General features: G+C 41.1%; 2 protein-coding genes across 2 annotated transcripts in view; one reads left to right on the forward strand and one right to left on the reverse strand.

The window, feature by feature from the left end:
* Positions 1–8,326, forward strand: part of Ppp2r5a (protein phosphatase 2, regulatory subunit B', alpha) — a 41,019-nt gene extending 32,693 nt beyond the window's left edge. The window contains exons 5-10 of the mRNA XM_013014979.1: positions 245–375; positions 1,658–1,717; positions 2,904–3,012; positions 4,149–4,202; positions 5,183–5,349; positions 7,140–8,326. Of these exons, the coding sequence (XP_012870433.1) occupies positions 245–375; positions 1,658–1,717; positions 2,904–3,012; positions 4,149–4,202; positions 5,183–5,349; positions 7,140–7,272 (654 nt within the window). The 3' untranslated portion in view covers positions 7,273–8,326. The remainder of the gene's footprint in view (positions 1–244; positions 376–1,657; positions 1,718–2,903; positions 3,013–4,148; positions 4,203–5,182; positions 5,350–7,139) is intronic.
* Positions 8,327–9,930: 1,604 nt separating this feature from the next.
* The window catches only part of Tmem206 (transmembrane protein 206), a 25,415-nt gene continuing 17,160 nt past the window's right edge, over positions 9,931–18,185 (reverse strand). Inside the window, exons 5-8 of the mRNA XM_013014980.1 lie at positions 17,263–17,405; positions 15,952–16,096; positions 12,997–13,104; positions 9,931–10,846 (exon numbers count right to left, since the gene is read on the reverse strand). Of these exons, the coding sequence (XP_012870434.1) occupies positions 10,685–10,846; positions 12,997–13,104; positions 15,952–16,096; positions 17,263–17,405 (558 nt within the window). The 3' untranslated portion in view covers positions 9,931–10,684. The remainder of the gene's footprint in view (positions 10,847–12,996; positions 13,105–15,951; positions 16,097–17,262; positions 17,406–18,185) is intronic.

Below are 18,185 nucleotides of genomic sequence, written 5' to 3' on the forward strand. Positions count from 1 at the left end.
GTAGCTGGGATTATCGGTGTGAGCCACCACACCTGGTTTTAATGTGTCATTAAAAAAATATAATTGATAAAATGCTCCGTAAACTTTACCCCATTTATTTACATGAATAACTTAAATCCCTAAGGCAGAATTTTTTAAAGAACATTGTAGAAGATTTCATGGATAATCTTGAAATCAGTAATAGAAAAAAAGTCATTTTAGCTCGATTATTTTTTAGAAGTAATTTCTCAGATTTTTCTTAAAGCTCCTGGAGCTTTTTGATAGTGAAGATCCCAGAGAACGTGACTTCCTGAAGACTGTACTGCATCGAATTTATGGGAAATTTCTTGGATTAAGAGCATTCATCAGAAAACAAATTAACAACATTTTCCTCAGGTAAATTATATATTTATATATTGCAACCCCTACACACACACACACACACACACTCACAAACACTTAAATATCTGAATCTGCAAATTAAACTGAATTTTTTAACTAAAAAAATTTACCTATAGTACAAATATCATTTGTTGCATCTTAGCTTTTATAAACTGGTAACTTGCAGTTTTACTAATGGATAGTAACAATGAGGACCATTTTTGATAGGTAATACCAATTAAGGTTTATTGAGAGAACAACTTTTTTAGAGAAATGGTTTTCTGTTTCTTTGGGCTTTTGTTTAAAAGATTTTCTTGTATAAGTATTACTTAAACCCAACAGCTTGTAGAAATACTTTCTTTGGATTTTATTTTGGTTGGTTGTAGAGCTTGAATTCTGGGCCTGGGTGCTGTCCCTGAGCTCTTCAGCTCAAAGGGAGCGCTCTGCCACTTGATCCACAGCACCACTTCCAGTTTTCTGGTAGTTAATTGGAGATAAGACACTCATGGACTTTCCTTGCCCAGGCTGGCTTTGAACTGTGATCCTCATATCTCAGCCTCCTTAATAGCTAGGATTACAGGAGTGAGCCACCAGTGCCTGGCTCTTTGGATTTTTTTTGACCATTAAGTTCATATCATTTACTACTTCATGCATGTTAATCTGTTAAAATATTTGCCTCACATAATGCAGTTTCACATTTACACTCACATGTGAGGTTAATTGAAGACCTAGGAAATGAGGCTAGTGCACCCATGTTACAACACTGAGATGAGTGCTGGCTAGCTTCTCCAGGAAGGATCTTCCTCCAGGCTCCCATCACCTCCTAGGTTCATTTCAGCCATGGGTGACAGCTGTTTTGTCTTGCTTTATCATTTGGGTTTGAGGTTCATGCTTTAAAGGAGAACTTAATCTTGGAAAGTGAGGCAGCAAATGTCATGTGAGGTCTAGAGAAATTCTAAACAACTGAATTTTCTCTTGTAGTTTCCTATGAATACAGGTTTCTTTGAGCAAATCTTTCTTTTACATATACATTACTAAGGAAAAATGCAGTATACCAGGTGAAATGACATGCTGTCATCTTACAAAAGCAAGTTCTAGCAAAGGAATACATGACTTAATAGTAAACAGCTGTTTTTAGATCACTTTGAATTAAGTGATTTTGAGCAAAATAGCTTACAAAGAAAATCAACCTAAAGCCTGTGTTTCTTAATGTTGCCCTTTGGATTGATTTGCCTTGCCTGTTTGATGACGTTTTCTGACATTTGATTTTTATTCCACCTCTCTATTTTAAACTCAGGTTTATATATGAAACAGAACATTTCAATGGTGTTGCTGAACTTCTTGAAATACTAGGAAGGTAGGTCAGGTTGAATTTTTTTTTTTTAAGAATTAAGTAACTTTGAACATTTGTACAAACATTTTAGTTAGAGTTAAAGAAATAATTTCTCATTTTAGAGCTTAAATGTAGAGCACAACACAGGGCCTCAGGTTCAATCCCCAGCATCACAGATAGACAAGACAGACAGACAGAAAGACAGAACTAAGACTTAGCTTTTAGATTATGAAGTTTTTAAATTATGAGTTTAAATGGGTCAGCATATTACAGCACTTCTTTACAAGATCTGTCAGAGCAGCCTTCCTGCTATGAAGCTCTGGTATGTTTTACGCTTGATCTTGCTGAATTGCACATGAATTTTCAGGTTGTGGTTGGGAAGAGAGAAACTGTGAGTGTTTGATTGTTATATTAATACTTGTATAGATACAGATTCCTGACCCATCAGTGTTTTTATGTTTTTGTTTTTTTTTTAAGAATCTCTTGTCCTTTTGTTTTTTTTTTTGTTGGTCGTGGGGCTTGAACTCTGGGCTTGGGTGCTATCCTTGCACTCTTCAGCTCAAGGCGAGAGCACTACCGCTTGAGCCACAGCACCACTTCTGGTTTTCTGGTGGTTAATTGGAGACAAGAGTCTCACGGACTTTTCTGCCTGGGCTGGCTTTGAACTGTGATCCTCAGATCTCAGCCTCCCCAGTAGCTAGGATTACAGGCGTGAGCCACAGGTGCCCCGCCTATCCTTTTGTTTGTAAAAACATTTTGCCTTTCTTATTCACTACATAACACTTTTAGCTTGAGTAAATGGAAACTTCGACTGCTGTTTTAAAAAAATTCAGTCTCCTTTAAATAGTTAGAAAATTACTACAGAGAAAACTACTTCTTAATTTCAGATTATCCAACAAAGGAAAAAACTACCCATTTATATTTGGGACATACTGAAAATTCTAACATACTGTGGCATTGACTCTCCTTGCATTTAAGGAGGAAAAATAGTCCACACAAAGTGAAGCAGACATTGCACTGAGGCAGTGGTTGGCAGCCCTGATTTTCTCTGGGGATCATTGAGTGACTTAGAGAAGCAGAATTCATAGGATCAGTCTTTCTAAAGGAGTCTGAAGGTGAACTGTCACATACCAGTCTACTCACAGACATGACACCTTGTAGAAACAAAGTCATAACTACTTAACCTTCCCCTGCCTTTCTTTCCCTCCAGTATTATCAATGGCTTTGCATTGCCACTGAAAGCAGAACATAAACAATTTCTAATGAAGGTTCTTATTCCTATGCATACTGCAAAAGGATTAGCTTTGTTTCATGCTCAGGTAAGTTATCAAAAACATTTCAAATAACATACATACTATTTCTACAACCGATTTTTAGAGTATTTAAAATATTATTTACTAACTACTTTCTCAAGAAAAAGTGCCAACATTTCTAGACAATGTATATGCTAATTGAGAGCCAGCTTTTTTTTTAACAATTAGTTTGAAACTTAATGTTTTAGCAACAATGTACTGCAAATACTGCTGTTCCAGAGTTTTCCATGTAAAACCATGAGAATCAGTGAAAGTGGAGAGAATCATGGCAGTTTTAAGTATAACTAAGCAATTAAGTTTTGTACAAAGCAAAATTTCATTACAATTATTAGGTATAGTGTTACATAAATCTCTAAGTATTGTAAAGTGTTGTGGTATTTAGTTATATAAGAACACTGTATGGTTAGAAAAGTTAATATAAAGCTGGGTACTGGTGGCTCACGCCTGTAATCCTAGCTCCTCAAGAGGTTTGATGACCAAAGTTTGAAGCCAGCCAAGACAGGAAAGTCTGTGAGACTCTCAACTCAAATTCTACATTAAAAAGCCAGAATTGGAATTGGAGATGTGGCTGAAGTGATAAAAGTGCTAACCTTGAGCAAAAAAGGTCAGGGACTCGAGGCATCTAAGCCTTGAGTTCAAGCTCTAAGACGGGCACGCACACACACACACACACACACACACACACACACACACACACTAAAATAAAGTTAACACAGAAAAAATAGGCTTACTTATAATCTGGCCCAAGCCCTGATATAATTAGCTATCTTACTTTGAATAAATTACACACCTATAGAATGATACTTCTAACCAATATAACTTAGGTAGAAAAGATTTTGGTCTCTTAGTTTTTAGAAGATAACATATCAGCATAGCATACCTGTGGAAACCGCTACTGAGAACTAAATCATTAACTTGAGATGGTTAACTTTACAGTGAGAAATTACTACTAAAAGTATCTTTTTTGAACTAGAAGTAACTAGTAGGATTAAAAAGTTGGATGCACTCACATAATTGTGAGTATATTCATCTTTTATATCTCAAAATAAACTAGGGTTAAGTTTTGTTAGCTAAATATTAAAAAATGCATCCCAAAAGTTACTTTCCTCATCAATATTTGTAAACTTTACCTTCCCTTTCAGCTAGCATACTGTGTTGTACAGTTTCTGGAGAAAGACACAACACTGACAGAACCAGTAAGTGTTCTATTAATGCTCTGTATATATATTTATTTGGTCTGAAGTAATAGCATTTCATTATAGCATTCTGTTGGCTTTTACCAGAGTATAATAATACTATATCTTTTCTTTTTTTGGAGGGGAGGGACTAAAGGGGTGCTGGTAATAGGATTATAAGCATGAGCCACCAGTGCCTAGCATCTCTACTTCTTTTGTCCACAAAAATGAAGGTTGTAATCCTGGCTACTCAGGAGGCTGAAATCTGAGGATTGTGGTCCAAAGCCAGCCCAGGCAGGAAAGTTCATGAGACTCTTATCTCCAATAAACTATTCAGAAAAAGCTGGAAGTGGAGCTGTGGCTCAAATGATAGAGCACTAGCCTTGGGCAAAAGAAGCTCAGGGACAGAGCCCAGGGACAGAGATCAAGCCCCAGGACTGACCAAAAAAAAATAATAATAATAAAATGAAGGTTCAGGAGAGTAAAAAAATGACTAGTTATCATGAAAACTGACTGAACTTTCAAGAAATGAGGAAATGGGGTTAAATAAGAACAAAAAAATAAAAAACTGAACCTTGGCAAGGGTTTTTTGTTTTGTTTCGTTTGTTTTTGCCAGTCCTGGGGCTTGAACTCAGGGCTTGGGCACTGTCTCCGAGCTTTGTTTTTATTTTTATTTTTTTGGGGTCTGGTCGTGGGGCCTGAACTCTGGGCCTGGGTGCTGTCCCTCAGCTCTTCAGCTCAAGGCTATTGCTCTACCACTTGAGCCACAACACCACTTCCAGCTTTTTTCTTTTTGCTTATGTGGTGCTGAGGAATCGAACCCAGGGCCTCAGGCATGCAAGGCAAGCGCTCTACCACTGAGCCACCTTCCCAGCCCTCTTTTTCACCTTTTAAAATTACCTACGATTTCATATACCAGATTGTAACAGACATGAAGATCCAGAACGCTTTTAGCTCAACTTTAAGTATGATAATGTCAGACAACATTTAGCCCATTTTAGAACAGGGTTACGAATGATTCCTCTGTTGGTATCAGTGACCCAGGACTGGCTCATTTTCATTTCAGAACCATTGTAGCACTGGTGTATAACGTGTTGAAAACGCTAATGGAGATGAATGGCAAGCTGTTTGATGACCTTACTAGTTCATACAAAGCTGAAAGACAGAGGTATTTGATATTCTAAGTTATATATAAAATCAACATATTAAGTTAAACATGTTTGTTTTTAAAAAAGGTATGGTCTCTAAGTTATGTTTATAAGTCAATACACATTAGGCATCACACTTTGATAGCCTCTAAACATTAGTCATGTCTAAATAAAGTTACCCCAATAATTTTATACATTTGTTAAGCAGTAAAAAACAGGTTCTTGCATAATTAATTCCCCTAGTATTAGATTATAATTTTAATGTGGATCATAAATCCTGTTTATCTCATTCTGAGCCTAGATTTCATCAGTCTCATAGCATGTGCACTATGAAACACAATTTGTGCTAAATTTTAAATATTAACTTATACAATTTGATTTTTTACATTTTTGAAAACTACTTTCATACAGACTTCTAGAGAGTTTTACTGTTCACTGGCTCCTAAGTGCTTGACAGTTCCATTGCTGTGATTGTAGTGTTTTAAGGTCAGCATACTTCTCTTATGGGGTGAGGGAAACTGGGCGAGCGTGCTAGCGGCATGTTGTTTCTTGTATGATGTATATTGTAGATGACAAATGGATTGGCAACTTATTTGGTTGAGAATTTCATAAATTACTATTTTTTAATTGCTGCCTTAACATATTTAGACTTAAGGTGAGCAGTAATCACTATACCTGAGTCTTCCCAACATTTGAGAATAAGAGCTATCATTTTCTTATATTACTGTCGAGTTTATAAAAGCTGATATTTTTACTTCAAATTCCTAATCATGGTTTTCTTATATTGAGAAAGGAGCTGGCCCTTCTTCAAAGCCATGCTAGACCATAAGTAATTCAATGCATTTCTCTTTTAAGTAGTCAAGTTCAGGCAGGAATAGAAATTAAGGACATGATATGAGCTCTGGGAGCAATGAGAAAATAGATGTCTAAATTCCTAAGAAATATGTACACACACACACTGTTGTGGTACAGATTTTGAACTCAGATTCTTGTACTTGCTAGGCAAGCAGCTCTTGTCACTTGAACAATTCCTGTGTCCCTTTTGGGGATAGGGTCTGCTAACTACTTTCCTAGGCTGGCCTTGAATCACAGCTCTCCCAATCTTTGCCTCTCAAGTGGCTAGGATCACAGCATGAGCCACCATGGCTTGGTGAAACTTATACCTTTCAAATATTTATTTTACATGACTAAGAATGTTATTACTGTATAAATCAGCAAGTCTTTAAAAGATTTGTTCTTAAAATGTAGCCACAAAAATAGAAGCCTGCCTTAAGTGGTTAGAAGGTCTTTTTAAAATAATACTCTAGTTCAAATTATTTAGAAATATTTCCCTTAGAAATGAAGTTGCAACTGTTAAAGCAACCAATAGGCATCTTGACTTTCAGTGTGTTTGAGATAATATTGAAATTTTCACTTGACATATTAAGAGCAGGAGTTATTAAGAAACAACCTAGTGAGATGTGGGATAAAGATTGCATCTGCAGGTGAGTGCCATAGTCTACCTGTCTGTGGCAGTGATCCAGACAGCCACAGCTCCTGCACGAATTTAACATGGAAAGAGTAATGTATGAGCGTTCTGCCATGCTGTATTCAAGGGAAAGCCAGCACTCACATAGTACTGCACTGAGTAGAGCACATAGTTATACTTGAGTGACAGGAAGTAATAAGATGCTCTAGGCATCTGGACAGCAGCACTTTAGAGACAGATAAATGAAATGTGAGTGGGGTGTTCTCCAGTAAACTGCCAAGTAGTGTCTTACATCAGCTTCTGAAATAAGTTCTAATTACAACAATCTTGGTTTATCTACAGAGAAAAAAAGAAGGAACTGGAACGTGAAGAATTATGGAAAAAATTAGAAGAGCTAAAGCTAAAGAAGGCTTTAGAAAAACAGAACAGTGCTTACAACATGCATAGTATTCTCAGCAATACGAATGCCAACTAACAGCCTACCACCTCTATTGGGTAGGCACAGTTTTGTACACTTTTTTGAAACATGTAAAAATTGCAAAGCAAACTTCATCAGTATAACTAAAAGGCCAACTCGTTTTTTTCTGGCAACTGTAAGTGATGGACTAAACAGCCCCATGCTATATCATGGCCACAGTATATTGTAACCTCTGTCTAATCATTGATTTATTGTGTCACTTCTGAAGTTTCACAGAAATGAATATTATCATCTATGATATGAGTGAGATAATTATGGGAGTGGTAAGAATTATGACTTGAATTTTTTGATTGTGTTGCACATAGATCAGTAGTCTGCTTTGTATATTTTTCTCTTTTATAATGTGCTTTTCACATTGCTGCAAACCTTAGTTATATCCTAGGAAAGAATACTTCCGAAAAGAAAACTAAGGTGCCATCCTTTCCCTGCCCTTTGTCTCCCCAGGAACATGATGATGAGTTCCCTGCCTAAGCCCACCTTCACTAAAGATCTTAATTGTACTCTGGAATTTGAGCTTACTCTTAAATCTCTAGGCTTTTAAAGCACAAACTATAAATAAAATGGGAAAGTAAACCAAAATTCTTCAGGCTGTCCCTCATGAATATCCCCATCAGCAGCAACGCCCTAGAGTGCACACAGGTAACTAGTGGCTACCCAGGTAATGCTGGACTTGCCTCTCAATTCATTCCTCCTCTTCCTCCCCGAGGCTGGAGGCAGGGCCTTTCCAGTCCTCCCAATCTGCCTTCCCCCAGGCCTCTTGACCCAGGGTGGAGGTTTTGAGTCCCACAATGTGGTGATGCCGAATGCTAATTGTCACTGCCAGCTTTATTTAAAGGAAATGCAGTAGCCTTCCTCTGTAGAGTTCTGAAAAAGTTGACTACATAGAGGCCTTGTATGTTTTTACCTAGTCAAGTATTTCTCACATCTTTTGTTATCAGAGTACCATTCCAATCTCTTACCATGCAGTTGTATGGAAACTGTTTTATAATGAAAGATCTTCACTGGGGGATTGAGCAGCATTTAATAAAGTCTATGTTTGTATTTTGCCTTATGTCATTTTTGCTTTTTTTCAACTCTTAAGCTTAAGCACACAGAAACCTGTTCCCCTTTAACATATGTACCTAACCACATTTATAGAAAATGAAGACATATTGTGGGATACACTATAATTAAAAGAGCAGGGAGACTGTAGCAGACATGGCTATAATGTTTTGACTGCAGATGTTTGTTTATAAAACTAGCGCAGGTTCTGCATAGTACTCATGGGTCACTCTGCTCTTCTCTATGGCCCTCAACCATTCAGTACTGTGGCTTAGATTTTACCATATTCTCAAGCCGCAGGCCCAACAGAGCCAACCTGTCACTGCTCTGAGACTAGAGATTTCTTCAAGACCCGATACTAATCCCAGACCAGCCAGCATCCCAGACCAGCCAGCACTGCTGATGTCTGTGGCCAGCACAGTTATAAGGATGATCCTACCACAAAGTAGACTCTGAAGGCAAAGTCTTAACATCAATTTGTAGAAATCGAAGTGGGGATATTTATTTTACTGAGCAGCCAGAGTGAATTTTGATAATTTGCAGCTATGAGTAAACTTATTTTTCTTTGAATAAACAGTATTACTCAACTTTCTATTTAGTAGGTTTCTCAACTTTCTACCATACAGGAAATATTGTTTTGGTATGTTCACTGAAGCGAACCCTTAGATATTTTAGTGATTTTTTTTCTTTTTTTTTTTTGGCAGCAAGGAGATCAAACCGAGACTTATGCATGCTAAGCACATACTTTATCACTGAGCTACATTCCTAGTCCATAGAAATACTTTTTTAAAAAATCATACACTTGTTTTTTAAATATTCTTGACGTAAATTTTTTAGGCTTGGCTTTCAATTTGAGATTTTATAGAGCAACCTAAGCTAAAGTTGGAATTCCCATATTTTTTTGGCAGTCGTAGAGTCTGAACTCTAGGCCAGGGCACTGTCCCTCAGCTTTCAGCTCAAGGCTAGCACTCTACCACTTGAGCCACAGTGCTACTTCCAGCTTTTTTTCTGCTTATGTGGTGCTGAGGAATTAAACCCAGAGCCTCATGCATGCAAGGCAGGCATTCTACCACTGAGCTACCTTCCCAGCCTGGAGTTCCTGTATTTTTTAGGAACAGACAGGTAGCTGGGAACATATCTTTCTACAAGTTCACTGTTAATAACTCAACCATTTCTTGCTAAGTTCAATGGAAGATTTAAAAAAAAATGTCTTAAATATATGAGTTGCTCTCTCTGGATAATCTTACAGGTTAATCATGAATCCAAGAAACACTAGTATGTCCTTTTTGGATGCAACAAGCATGTGAATAATTTAAAATTGGAAGTAATTTTTATTACCAACCCTCAGCCAATGTAAAAAAATACCTAGGTATAACGTCTGTCAAAAGCTAGACAAGCAGCTTTCTAAGTGGGTGCTCTAGGACATTGTTTTGACCAGATTATTCATTAGGTATGGTATGTTGCTCATCCTGGTGTGAGTTGCCATGCCCAACTTACCTTCCCTAGAAGCAAGGATGACACATGTCAGGAATCACGCACCACCTTTTGTTTGTGGAGATCATGACATAATCCTGATGCCTGTTGGCTTAGCAGATATTCATATTGGCACATACATTCCTTTTCTATCAATTCAACTTTTATTTACCTGTTAATGAAATCAAAATATACCGAGTAGGCACTTACTATGTACATCTGTATTAGTGGTTTGGGGGTTAATTACTAAACTCACATATACCTGAACAGAGATTCTAGCCAGAGAACTAGGTGGCTAGTTAGGCCATAAGAAATGTAATCACTAGTTTTAAATAGTTGTTAATGTCTCATTTGCTATTTAACAAATGAGAGAGCTTGTCAGACCCTGGTTAGCACTGGGGGATAGTGCCAAAGTCATAAGGGTTTTGCCTTTCTTCGTTGCATACAGTGCAGAGGTTCTAAAACGTGACCCACACATTTTGACAGTCAAGATTTTCAGTAAAAACCACACTCCTATCTGCTCCTTTAAAAACCTCAAGGAAAAGCCTAAAGTAGAAGTGCAGTCTTAACTGTCCCCTATTGGAGCCTAACTATACAGTGAACCAAGTAAGAAAGGCATATCTTCCACAAACCTTGCTCCTGCTCAAGACATCAGACAGCTCTGTACAACATTAATAATTTAAGTATTTAAATAGCATTCAGGTTATCCATTGGATATTTTTCATTAAGCTTGAAACAGCCTCTTTCTGGGCTAGAAGTTCCAATCTGACAGGCTGTTCCTCCCTGCAAGATCCCTTTCTTCAAGTGAGTACAGGATTGCTGGTGGCTCCATGATTAACACAGGCATGAGGAGGACTTCTATTAACGTAGCAGTTCTGTAAGGATCAAGGTGACTTCAGCTTATGTGGTTTGTAGCTTGGCCTCTTCTTTTAAGATACCGCTTCCTAATTTTAATCATCCACTTCACGCTCAATTTGGCAAACTCTGCTGCTTTAAATAATGCCAAGAAGGCTCCACAAAGAAGAGCAATTGTGTTCCAAGGATTGGCTGTGATTATCTGTGAAACAGAAGCAGCAAACAGGTTACTGGGTTGCTCTAATATTCTTTTTTAATTTTGGTGCCAGCACTGGGGCTTGAGCTCAGGGTCTGGGCACTGTCCCTCAACTTTTGTGATTAAAGTTAGCACTTCATCACTTTTTTGCTTATTAAGCAGAAGTAAGAGTCTCATGGACTTTACCACTTGGCTCCAAACACAATACTCAGACCAGCCTCTTGAATAACTAGGATTACAGGCATAAACCACCTGCATGTGGCTTAACCTTTTTTTTTTTTTTTGTCGGTTGTGGGACTTGAACTCTGGGCCTGGGCGATGTCCCTGCGCTCTTCAGCTCAAAGCAAGCACTCTACCGCTTGAGCCACAGTGCCACTTCCAGTTTTCTAGTTGTTTATTGGAGATAAGCGTCTCATGGACTTTCCTGCCTAGGCTGGCTTTGAACTGTGTTCCTCAGATCTCAGTCTCCTGAGTAGCTAGGATTACAGGCATGAGCCACTAGTGCCAAGCTAACCTTAATTCTTAAATCACACTATTATTACTGTCCTTCCTAGATTAAGGGACTGTACAAAAAATACCTGGGTTCTAAAACTCATACTTCATTCAGACTACACATTTAATGTTCACAGCTAGTCAGAAGAAAACAGACTAACTCCTATATAATAAAGTGATTCTGAAAGGAAAATTTTTTTTCAAAAATCTCTAAAAATAAGACTCAAGTTTAGTGCCAGTAGCTCACAATTATAATTGTAGCTAGTCAAGAGGCTGAGACCTAGAGAACCAAGGTTCCAAACTAGCCAAGGCAGAAAACTGTGAGACTCGGTCTCCAGAATAACCAGCCAAACACCAGGCTGGAGGCATCATTCAACTGGTATAGTTGACCAAGAAAACCAAGTGAGAGTAGGTCCCGAGTACAAGCCCCAGTACCTGCACACACACAAGCCAACATTGAACTTTAATTTTTGTGACCTGATCCAACAATAAGTGACTCTGATTTGAAGTCAATTTTCCCAAAACTGTCCCTAGGCCCACAAGAAGTGTGGTTCTCTTTTCTTCCATCTTACTTACCTTAGTTCATCTCCTCACAAACTCATGCTCTAGACTCCTTCATGCATCTGCCTCACACTGCCCTGCCTGGGATGCCCTCCTATGTGGACTCCTCATCCCTGAAGCTGTGCTCCCCTGACCACTCAGGCAAAATCCTCTCGGGTATAGTTCGACAGCTAATGTCGGCCATTAGTCGTTTAAACCATTAGACTGTTCCTCAAAAGAGGAGCATGTGTTAAGGCCCAAGTTTTATGCTAGATTTCTGGATTCCCAAGGTAACAATAGAAAACATCTGTAAGCCCTGTTCTAGTGGTTGACCTGAGTAGTATAAGCCTCTGTGTTCACATATGAAAAATGGCTATTACCACCCCTACCAATCAGGATTACTCAGAACACACCTAGAGGAGGGGGCCATACTTACACACTGCAGCTATGATCCTTCCACTACCATGTATCCCTCTGCACAGACTTACTTGATCATAACAGTGTTATGGATGTTAAATCCATCTCACAGAATCCCTGACCGGGAGCTGAAGCTTATATATTTGAACTTTGAAATTTCTTCCTGGAAGCCATGATCACATAAAGACCTTTTGTGTTCGTGTAAATGACAATCTTTAGACCTGGAATAGGCTTGGGAGGCTAGTGTGCCAATGTTCCTTGAGCAAAGCTGCTCTTATTTCTCCTTCCAAGATGTCAGTCTCAGAGGGTGGCATTAATTGATGCTTTAATTATTTGTACTTTTCTGCTGCAATTTACCACCAATAGAGAACCATTGAAGAATGACTTTTAGTGGCAATCTATACAATAACTAAATGCTTTCTACTTCTATTACTAAATAACTCTGTGCTAAGTACTGCTAGATCCCAGATAAAGGATAAACCCAGTATTTCTGCCTTCCCAGAAACAATACTCTAATGACAAAGATCACTCTAGTGGGGAGGAATAAACACAAATTACATGTAACATGCAATGTCATAAATTTAGAATGCAAGGTGTCTTATGCTATGAGAGAAAATGAGGAGAGCCAGTTAGACTTAATCCTACAAGGATTAGCCAAAATGCATCAGAAGAGAGAATTTGCTCTCCAATTCTTAAATCATACTCACATCTTGGACTTTCTGTATGAAAGGATCTTTCCACTCGAAGACCACAAAGAACAACTGAATGCTTTTCTCAGCAGCTGGCCTCTGGTCATTGTAGTTAACCACACTGGTCTAGAGGCAGAGGAGAGAAAGTTAACACCTCTGGACCCAGAAAGAAAACAAGAAGGGATCTTAGACCTCAGCTCTCTGGATCTGGTCTTTTGGAGAAAAAGCCCCAAACACTCATAATTTTATTTTTTGGTCGTGGGGCTTGAATATGGGCCTGGGCACTGTCCCTCCGCTCTTCAGCTCAAGGCTAGCGCTCTACCACTTGGCCACAAGGCCACTTCTAGTTTTCTAGTGGTTTATTCAAGATAAGAGTTTTCATGGACTTTCCTGCCTGGGCTGGCTTTGAACCACGATCCTCAGATCTCAGCCTCCTGAGTAGCTAGGATTACAGGCGTGAGCCACTGGTGCCCGGTTCATACACAGAATTTTAAACAAATATGGAGCCAAGGCTTTACCATGGTTTCCACAGTTCTTTGAGGAATCAGGATCGATGGTATGCAATAGGCATTTCGGACTGTCACCAAAATCTATCATCTGGTGTCTATACTCACAAATAAGTCACAAATAACTCCCAAATAACTACCACATTAGACTCACAAATGCAATAGGACATCCCAAATTCCAAAGTTAGGGCTGAGTGTTTCAACCTTTCAAATCCTATTGGGACAAAGTATAGCCTCAAATCAACCGGCAATACATTTTAAGTATCTGGTGGGCCTACAGGGTAAGATCTGGCTATCAACTAGTGTGTGGTATAATGGAGAGTAGAAATGTTCCAGAGGGAGCTGGGCCAGACATGTAGGCACACTACCTGATTCTAGTCTCAGCTTTGCCACCTGGAAAATGGGATAAAATGTCTGCCTCACTTCAGCATGGTAAGGATTAAATGAAATAATCTATTATTAGAGATGTCAAGATTGTCACAAGAGCTTATGGACCCTGCCAAAAGTTTTTGAATTTAGACAATAATGAAAGGCATAAAAAATTCTCAGTCAGGGGCTGGGAAGGTGGCTCAGTGGTAGAGCGCTTGCCTTGCATGCATGAGGCCCTGGGTTCGATTCCTCAGCACCACATATAAGCAAAAAGAAAAAAGCCGGGAAGTAGCGCTGTGGCTCAAGTGGTAGAGCGCTAGCCTTGAGCTGAAGAGCTGAGGGACAGCGCCCAGGCCCAGAGTTCAGGCCCATGACTGGAAAAAAAAAAAAAATTTCTCAGTCATGGTCTGAGAATGTGGCTTAGCAGGAGAGTGCTTACCTAGCATGCACAAAGCCCTGGGTTTGATTCCTCAGTACCACATAGAAAAAGCCAAACGGCACTGTGGCTTCAGTGGTAGAATGCTAGCATTGAGCAAAAGAAGCTCAGGGGTAGTGCCCATCCCCTGAGTTCAAGCCCCAGGTCTAGCCAAAAATAAATAATAAATTCTCATTCAACCAAGCTCTAGTGGCTCATGCCTATAATCCTAACTACTCTTGAGGCTGAGATCTGAGGATCATGATTTAAAGCCAGACAGGGCAGTAAAGTCTATGAGACCATTACCTCCAATTAACCACCAAAACCCCAAAGTGGAGCTGTGATAGGTAGCTGTGGAGCTCAAGTGAGCTCAAGTGGCAGGCTTGAGCACCAAAAGTCAAAGGCAGCTCCCAGGCCTTTAGCTCAAGCCCCAGGGCCAAGAAAAAAAATGAAAAATTAAAAACACCAAAATTCTCATTCACACGCTCATTGGGGTTTCTACCTCTAGTTTTAGAACACAGTTAGTGCCAACAGGGGAGCTGGGGCTGTCCCTAACTGTACAGTGAATAAACACACAGTCCCTAAACAGGTAAGTGCATTCACTTCTAGAGAGGGCCCTTCTATTCCAATCCATACCTATCTTAAGCTGGCCCTCAGAGGTGCCCACATTGACACCTCTGAGAAGGAACAGAGGGCAAGATCCTTGTACAATATACAATCAGCCTCTTCAGGTGGACATAGGAGGACAAAGCACCACACCTAGGTAGAAACCTTAGAGGCAAGCGGGGTCATTACTTCTGCTTTTGACAACCAACACTTGCCTCAAATCTCCTATCTCTAACCCCACCACTAGGCCTTTTGCCACAGTCCTCCCCAGGAGAGGAGGATCACAGACAGCCCCTACTATACCTGCTGGTTCTATCAGTAACCTCCTGGCTCCAGCCCTAACATACCTCCTGATGACCCCAGCACACCTCCTGACTCTAGGCCAGTGGGATGAAAGCTTTTGGATCAACCTTTGTTAATAAAAAATACCTGAGCATATACTCAGTTTAAATTTATAATTTTACGACCGATGTCATTGCATTGTTCTAATGCAATACGTATGTACACACACACACACACACACACACACACATATTCAAGTCAACAGAATGTTAAAAGGAAAGTGGAGATGTGACTTAAGTGGTATAGTGTCAGCTGAGCAAACAGGCTGAGCAAGCTGAAGGTCCTGAACTCAAACCCTAGTACTGTCAGGAAAAAGAGAGAGAGAGGAACCCTAGTCTATTCCTCCTCCTGCATCCCAGTGGTCATCACACAGGATTGCAACACCACTGTCTGGTCTCCTCCCTGCAAATACATTCGCTATGCAGCCACAAACCACATAGCACTGCTAGGTCTAGGTGATCAGGTACTTCTGGGCAAGTCACTGTGACAACTACAAATATATAGCTGTGAGAACCAGCCACCAGGAAAGACAGTGCCACCACGCACTGCCCCCAGAAGAGCACTCTGCCCTGGCATATGAAGCCAGGGATGAACCTCCAGGTTTCCATCCCTTCCTGAAGGACTATTAACCCTTGAGGACCTAATCAAGGACTTGTCACTGCAAAGCTTCCCTCCACCTCACACAAACGTGAGAAAAAGTACCAGGAGTTCTAAAGCAAACCCAGGGCCACTCACCTCTTGCCGGAATTCCACTGCCTCCCGTCCATCCTCCTCCTTGGTCTCCACCAGTGACATCTTAACCCAGGTGCGGAAGCCCCCAGAGAACTTCCAGCTGGAGTAGGCACTCTCACAGGCCTGCATGAAGCCTGCCCTGTCTGGGCTTGGGGGGCCGGGAGAAGAAAGGTCCAGGTTAATCTATATCTGACAGCAGGGGCCAAATGCAACTAGATGCAAATTCCCCTGATTCAAGCTAGTTCCCCTGCTGGCACAACAGGATGCGGTCCACTCCCTGCATCCTCTCCAAACTCAGTTGCCTCAGTGGGGCTGTTTGCCAGTCGAGGGCAAAAGCAAAGCCCCACCCCTGCACTCCTGCCATTTGGCTTCCAAATGGAGAGTTGTTTCCATCCTTGAGGCAGCAGCACCTATGCAGCACCTGGTGGGAGAGCTCCTCCAAGCACTCAGGTTTGCAGAGCTCACTGAAACTGGTGCTCCTGACTCCTCAGAGAACTGGGCTTCAGTGGGGCCAGGGCAGCCCTTGCCATTGCCTTTCAACTCCCTCTGGAAGTCACAGAGACAGGAAAAGGGCTCCAGGAGTGATTCTCAGTGGGATAGAACAGCACTCTTCCAACCCAGTGTGGTGCAGATGTAGCAGAACCAAAATGCCCTTGAGCAAGCAGGAAGGGTTGAAGTCTGGAACAGGAGCTCAGGGCTTGGTGGATGGGGTGATCTCAAGTCTGCTGTAGGAAGGCCAGCCAGATCAGGTGTGAGCCGAGCAAGAGAGGAAAGGGCAGGCAGCAGAAGGGGTGAAGATGCTAAGGCAGAGGCAGAGGCTCTGAGAACCCACAAAAGATGCTCCCTTCTAATAGGCACTCTGGGCTCCAGTGATGGCATCACTGCATATTCCCAAAGCAGTGTCTAGAGCAGACAGGAACTTTCTGATGGCCAGGAAGAGACATCACTACAAGTAAAGACCTAGAGCAGCTCGTAGGACCTGCACCATCATATCCAAGCCATTAATGCCAAAAACTTGAGCCCTCAGTAAGGGCAAGACAGGTGCATGAGGCTGGGGAGACCAGGCTCCACAGACCAGACCACGTGATCTGTTCTTAACAGTGCTACAGGCATAGAGCATTCCTCAGCAGGTGTGCTTAACTGCTATGAGTTTAATGTACCCAGCTCACGCCAGCCTTCCTCCCCTAGGCCAGTGAGCCATCTGCCACACTGCTCCCCAACCCTCAGGCCTAAGTCGCTAACAGGGAGATGAGCAAGGCTGGAAAAATGCCAAAAGACAATATAGCAGAATCACTGTGAACTCCTAAAGGCCACCTCTGCAGGAATTCCTGGAATGAGGAGAAGAGGAGGTAATCGATAGCGCTGAAGTCCTCATTGCTCTGGTTCAGGCGGAACTGGAGGAAGACTAGCTCCCGCTTCTTTACTTCCCGGGGCCCCCGGACAATCAGGGCAACTTTCTGCAGGGATACAAAGGCCAGAGTCTCAGTCCCGGAAATCTATGTGGCCCCTCAACCCTTACCTTGGGCACAGAGGCTCTTAAAGCACAAGCACAGACTACAGCCCCTAGCAGTCTCCAGTGACTTCTACCAGACACTCCTGCCCAGGGATGCAGGTGAGCTGACTCACAGTGAGCCAGTCTCAGCACAGTGCTCAGAGCCAAGCTGGGTGTGTTGCAGCCTTTGGCCCCTCTGTAAATAGCTGGCCAAGCTATGGAAGCTCACCATTCTTTAGTATGGACGTGCACTTGAATACATACAAATGTTTACTTCTAGTGTATCATTTTCCCTTCCGTTTTATTTCTAATGTCATGTTATAAGGAACCTTCAAATTAAATATAGTGGATAAAATATGTATGTCTTTTTAAGGTTTCTAGGGTTTGCTTGCTAAGGTAAGCCCATATTCTCCCCCCACCTTTTTTTCAGCAGTACTGGGGACTAACCCCAGGGTTCCACACTTGCCTAGCAGCAAGCAATCTACCACTTGAGCCACATCTCCAGTCCTTTTGCATTGTTTGCCTTTCATAGTCTTGTACTTTTGCCTGGGAAGGTGTTGAATCTTGGTTGGTCCTCCTGAGTAATTGAGATTAAAGGCATGCGTCATCCACTGTCATCTTGTTTTTTGGTTGTTGTTTTTTTGGGGGGTCCAGTCATGGGGCCTGAACTCTGGGCCTGGGCGCTGTCCCTCAGCTCTTCAGCTCAAGGCTAGCGCTCTACCACTTGAGCCACAGCGCCACTTCC

This window comes from Dipodomys ordii, unplaced genomic scaffold, assembly GCF_000151885.1.
Source record: "Dipodomys ordii isolate 6190 unplaced genomic scaffold, Dord_2.0 Scaffold26, whole genome shotgun sequence".
NCBI lineage: Eukaryota > Metazoa > Chordata > Mammalia > Rodentia > Heteromyidae > Dipodomys > Dipodomys ordii.